Below are 6,068 nucleotides of genomic sequence, written 5' to 3' on the forward strand. Positions count from 1 at the left end.
TATATAGTAATTTAGAGATGCCCTAGTAACTTAAGAAGCATCTCTGATTCTCACTTTTGCTTCCAGTTATCTATAGCACCTCTGCTAGAAGTATTCATAATGGAGTTATCGACCTAAATTAAAGTGTATGTAGAGTAATATTTAAACATGGATATCTCAAAATCATGAAGAACTTAATTCAAAATTTCTCAATGAGATTTTAACACTTAATTTTGAGATACCCAACATAATATTTATATTACATAAATGTTTGAGAATTCTTTATGAAATACCCTCAATAAGACTGCTCTTAGATTACACATTTACACTACGTTAATAAAAACACATTCCTTTCAGTTTAAAATGAGAAAGTTTTTCTTTGGCTGGTCACGAAAATATGAGAAACTTAATCACATAATCCGACTCCAACTTTGTAATATCACCTATCGGTGAATGAGTTTATTTTAACTTTCAAATTCAAAGCCTTTCGCCTTGACTTTAAAAGCTTAATTAAAATAAATAATGTACCCAAATTTAAATAAAATTATACAAAGCTTAAATACATAAATTATGAACACAAATATTATTTTTATTAAAAAAATTGTAAATAAAAATAATATTCCGTTTTGAAAGTGTGAATCAAAATCTAGTACACTTTATATTTAAAGAATCCACTGACCAAGTTCTAATGAATATACGCATAAGAATATTTTTAAAAGTGGTGCAACATAGAGTTATACATATATATACAGCCACATTTTTTATATTTTGGTGTAGTTGTTTATAGTACATCCTAAAAGGTATAGTACATATTGCTGGAGTTTTGATAAATAAGCATATATACACCTTCACGAATCAGTTTATATAAATCAGTTTATTGATATAGTACATTTTCTAACGACTAATTTAGCACTAGGAATTACAAATCTATATAAACTAGTATAGATTTGTAATTCCTAATGCTAATTAGTCGTTAGAAAAACTGCATTAGGGAAGGTGCAATATTAGATAATCATGTTTGCTAAATATGTTAAGCAAAAGCTGATTAGTCCTAAGTTTGATGGATAAAGTAGCACAGATTTGTTAAGAAGGAAAACTTAGATTTAAACGAAATATGAAATACTGCATAGTCCAAGCAACAAAAGAAATCAACTTAGCAACCCAATAAGTTAAATCGACACCATTTCTTGGGAGATTTTGTCTTTTTGTTTGGTTTGCAAGTTTCATTAGCAACCTTCTTCTTATTCTTCTTCTCCAGTAATGGTTTCTCAGTATTTATCTCTGCCTCTTCCTCTTCCTCTTCCTCTTCCTCTTCTTCAATCTTCTCTTCTGCTTCCTACATATTATAATAAAATATGTTTAATCAGCAAAAAAATATAGTTCTTAACTGATAGCAATTCACCGCAATAGGAAAGAAAAGTGACAGGTCCAATCTGTTAAATTCCTAAAAACGAAAATATACAAGACAATCAATATAGTTAGTGACGGTATAAGATAGCATATATTGTATAGTCGTTGACGATCCTGTTACCATATGATTGTTGTTTTTTTCCCTGTAATATGCTATTCAGAAGTAAGCTACTTTATACATATGTAAAATCAATGAACATAGAATAATCATAAATTTATATACATGAGTATCATGCGGAGGTTGTAAGGGGATATGAAAAGGATTAACGTTGCTAGTGAAAATGGGTAATGTCTTTGTCAAATCTCTCTTAATCCTTTGGTTTGATGTTTCACCGGACCCTCCAGTTGAAGTGGAAGACGCACTGCCCGATTCCAACTCCAAACATATCTTTTTAACATTATAGAAAAACCATTAAACGTACATTGTACAGAAACCTTAATACATTAGACTCATTTGAAAATAACTTTGGTCTAAACCATACCTGAAAAAGTCTGGTCTCCAAAGCTGCGATTCGATCTAATAAGGATCCTTTGAAATATGCTTCTCTAACCGCAGTGCCTCTATCGATTAATCCGCGTGTGGTAGATGTGTTTTCGTCTTTCCATTTAGAAAGGTTTTGTTGTCTTTCTAGATTCTTTATCTACATTCATGAAACAAAACATAATGTAGTCGAATCAATATAATGAAAAGTATATTCATTACGACGTAATCAATCTTTTATAAGGTAAGAGAACGATTTACAACGAAATCTAAATGCTCAAGCCTAGAGAGCATAGGCAAAGAAGAGAGTGAATGTCTTTGTTGCTCCATCGTCTCCATTAGACTTGTAATTTTTTTTTTTCTTCTCGAATTATGATATGCTATTTTGGTATTTATAGTCAAAAAGTTATATAATTAACAAAAAAATATATGAAGAATAAGGATAATTCTGTTAAGTTCCCTCCTTTTTTGCTGTTGACACCCTACTGAGCGAGCACTAGTCATACGCTAGTTTGTTATCGGCCACGTGACGTGACATATTTACAATGGGCCTATCTGTTATGGCCCAGCCCATATTCAAATAAACCGTTATTAAGCTGTCTGGCTTGGTGTACTTGGGTTTTTTACCGAATGAATATCATACCGAAAATATTGAATCCCGAGTAACATGGTGACTGGAAAACAATTTCAATTTTTTTTTTTGGAAAAAGGCTGAATTTAATAAATTAATTGTATATAAAAATTAATATAATTATTAATTCTTAAAAAAACTAGTTTTAGGATATACTATTATTTACCATTTGAAGCTTCTTATTTATATTTTATGATAATTTGTTAAATAAAATTTACGTTGTTTTTAAAATTTATATAAACTTCAGACTATTTTCAAATTGAGTTTAATTTTATTTAGTTTTTTCTTTTCTTTAAATGGCTATTATATTACTCAAGTTGGGTTTAATTTTATTTAGTTAAGCAAAGTATTTTGGTTTGGCTCATTTTAGTTCAACAAACTTAGTTCGGTACAATTAAATATAGGATTTTTGGTTTGTTCAGTTAAATATTTTGGCCCGGCTCACTTTTGATCTAAATATATATTATTATTTTTTTGTTCGATTACAATCGTTTCAGTATTTGAATCTAATAGAATTACAACTGAGGTAAAACCAATGTTCAATAGTTAGGTGGTAATTAGACATTTAACAAGAGATTATTGATTAGGCGGGCACTTATCTTTTCGAATGCCTATACCGATTTTTAAATTGTTTCACTTTGGTTCAATTTGCCGCCTAATACCGATTTTTAGAACACATAAAACTGATGACATTTTGGCTCGGTTTGGCTAAATTGGTCACTCAATTTTTGTTTGTTTAATATGTAAAATAATCATTCTCAATAACCACTTTCGAGTTTCAGAAGTAAATTGTATAAATTGTAAAGAGACTGGGAACATCCACAAATTGGACAGACCAACAGTTAAAAACCAAACCGAACCGGTTTATCCCAAGCTTGACCTAGTCATCTCATAAGCCAAGAAACAAGCAGCATTAGCAGGAACACTCCTAGCCATAGCTGGACCAAACCCTTTATACAAACCTTTCACTCCTTCACCTTTCAGAATCTTCCTAAAAGCATCCATCGAACCCTTGTACTTAGGGTTCTTATAATCATCAACCTGAAGAACACTCTTCACCACATCGGTCGGGTACACAAATCCCCAAAAGGACGCACCAGCAACTCCACCAGCCATGATCAATGACCCTTGTCCTAAGCTTGAAGTGTCAGAACCACCGGCTAAGAACCGCTTGAAAGCTTCGTAGGCTGCAAACATTGTCGCGTTTCCGGGGACTTCACGAGCAAATGTCGGAAACAAACCTTTGAATAGACCTCTTGCTCCACCTTCTGATCGTAGCACATGACGGGCCACGTCCATAGGTCCACCGTATTTCACAGCTGCAACCACTGAGCCTGTGGTAGAGGCTCCAGCACCTTGTGCTTGCAACCTAATAGCAAGACAAAAATTAAAACACACACAAACACAAAGAGACATCTTTTAGTTATGTTATAAAAGAACCTAACCTGCATTTGATCAACTCGGTAGGACAAGCAAGGAACGAGACAGCGAAACCAGCTCCTGCACCGCACACAAACTGTTGACTAATGGTCAACGGCACTCCAGGTTCAGACCTAAGCAGCCCTTCCATCTGACCTCTCACGGTGAACAGAACCGCGTTGAAGGCAGCAACGGTTGCAAGAGGAGCTCCCATACCTTTGTACAAACCTTTAGGTCCTTCAGAAGCAACGGTCTGCTTAACCGCATCGATTGCTCCCGTGTACCTCGGTGGTTGTCCCGGTGATGGAGCAGGCTGGCTCTGGAGTTTGACCTTGATTGTATCAAATGGGTGGCCTACGATTAGCTGAGCCGCTCCTCCAACAGTCCCTGATGCTAAATCTTTCGCCGCATCCGCCATCTCCAACAAACAAAAAAAAAATCAAACTCAGAATCTAAAAAAATGTAAACTTTCTCTGTGAAAGTTTGGATCTTTTGAATCCTTATCTAACTCTAATGCTATCAAGAAGACAATGAGTGAGATCAGATGGCGTACCAGAGATTGATTAGACAGAAGCCAATCGGTAACGAATGGATCTCAGAGGAGCTGCTCCAGTGGAATATAGACAAAAACAAGATGCGAGTTAACGGGAGAGATTCAGAGACACCAACTAGTGATGAGATAAAATACAAAAGGGAATTCAAGTGGACATAAAAGTTCTAATCAACTCAAACTGCTTTCTACGCCACAAAGCATGACGCTTTTTTGCAGGCTCACAAGTTTTTTCTTTATATATATAACCATTTAATTTTTTTTTTAAGTGGTTGGTGAAAAGTGAAGATGAGGGTTTTGGTCTTTCGAATCTCAATAAACGTGTCAAATTAGCTGGCGAGAAGTTCGATCTGCCTAATTAAAAGACTAGCCAAATGAACCGGGTTTTGGTTACGTCTGATTCGGTTTGACTTCGATATATATATATAAAACCACAGAGATTAGTCTTGAACCATTGTTTGTGAATACACAACCAAATCAGGCTACTTTGAGGCTGTCAAAAATCAAGACCTTGAAGCGCCAAGCACTCACCATCGTGAGGATCTTGATTGGATTAAGCATGTGTGGTCGATTAAAAATTCTACCAGAGATTCAGTTATGTGGAAAATACTGCAGGACGCTCTACCGTTAGGAGCAGCGTTAGGAACGCCGAGGTATTCGCTCCCAGTCTGTCTTTTGCTCGCGTTGTCCGGAGACAGATACATCAACTCACTTCTTTTTCCACTGTCGCTATACCAAAAGAGTCTGGAGCCTAATGCCTCTGAAAGTTGACTTTACTCCCTCAGCAGATACCATTTTTGAACAAGCCCTTCCAGCCCTGTCTAGCTTGATATGTCTCCCTCCTACAGGAGTCACTGCTGCCATCTTCCCTTGGATCCTATGGTGTATTTGGCTACCTAGCTAGGAATGCTTTGATCTTTAAGAATATTGATCTCTGTCCAGCTGACATTGTTTGTAAGGCTATAAGGTTGGCAAAGGAATAGCTAGAAGCTCAAACCACAGAAGACACCAATTTCCCAGAACCCATCTCACTCTCACCACGGATGCAGCTTGGCGGAGTCAAGATAAAGCGGTGGTATGTGTTATAGGTCAAGGATCTTCCGCTGAACCTTTTGTTGCTTCTCCCCTCATGGCTGAGGGAGAGGCTCTTCTACAAGCCCGGTCTCTCCACTTCACCAAAATCTGCATTCGGTCAGACAATCAAGTGCCATCAACGCACTACTCTGGAAGAAAAATCCAGTGGAAATCTACGGAATCAACTTGTATATCGAGAATCTATCTTCTTTTGTTTTTCTTATATTCATGAACTCCATAGCTGGTGCTCTTGCTAAATCGGCTCTTTGTAACACTTACTCTTTGCATGCTTAAGGCTTCCATGAAATCAGTTGGTCGTTCAAAAAAAGAACCATTGTTTGTAAATAAATTTAAGTATCTGAATACATATTTAGGTTCGGTTTGACTATTTTAGTATTGTGTATTTTTGAGATATAAATCGTTAAAAAGATTTATAAAATAGAATTTTCATGGGTTCTGGTTTTGATAATTACTTTCAACTCATGGTCTAATAACCAGTCTCCCTCTCCAATTGTTAAAAAACT

General features: G+C 35.7%; 2 protein-coding genes across 4 annotated transcripts; both read right to left on the reverse strand.

The window, feature by feature from the left end:
* Nucleotides 1–1,036: 1,036 nt before the first annotated feature.
* On the reverse strand, nt 1,037–2,231 carry LOC106326414. Of its 2 annotated transcripts, none has more exons than XM_013764402.1 (4): nt 2,135–2,231; nt 1,872–2,030; nt 1,613–1,777; nt 1,037–1,315 (listed from the first exon to the last, which is right to left on the reverse strand). In XM_013764402.1, the coding sequence occupies exons 1-4, from the start codon at nt 2,207–2,209 to the stop codon at nt 1,133–1,135; spliced, it is 582 nt and encodes a 193-aa protein (XP_013619856.1). In that variant the 5' UTR covers nt 2,210–2,231; the 3' UTR covers nt 1,037–1,132. The 2 variants fall into 2 exon arrangements, with proteins under 2 accessions (XP_013619856.1, XP_013619855.1); XM_013764401.1 differs by having other exon boundaries at nt 2,132–2,231.
* Nucleotides 2,232–3,243: 1,012 nt separating this feature from the next.
* On the reverse strand, nt 3,244–4,699 carry LOC106321488 (mitochondrial carnitine/acylcarnitine carrier-like protein). 2 transcript variants are annotated; one of them, XM_013759751.1, is made up of 3 exons: nt 4,474–4,699; nt 3,947–4,341; nt 3,244–3,870 (listed from the first exon to the last, which is right to left on the reverse strand). In XM_013759751.1, exons 2-3 carry the CDS (start codon nt 4,336–4,338, stop codon nt 3,366–3,368), a joined length of 897 nt encoding a protein of 298 aa, XP_013615205.1. In that variant the 5' UTR covers nt 4,339–4,341; nt 4,474–4,699; the 3' UTR covers nt 3,244–3,365. The 2 variants fall into 2 exon arrangements, with proteins under 2 accessions (XP_013615205.1, XP_013615202.1); XM_013759748.1 differs by having other exon boundaries at nt 3,947–4,338; nt 4,474–4,698.
* Nucleotides 4,700–6,068: the final 1,369 nt, after the last annotated feature.

The sequence above is a fragment of the Brassica oleracea genome, chromosome C2 (genome assembly GCF_000695525.1).
Source record: "Brassica oleracea var. oleracea cultivar TO1000 chromosome C2, BOL, whole genome shotgun sequence".
Lineage (NCBI taxonomy): Eukaryota > Viridiplantae > Streptophyta > Magnoliopsida > Brassicales > Brassicaceae > Brassica > Brassica oleracea.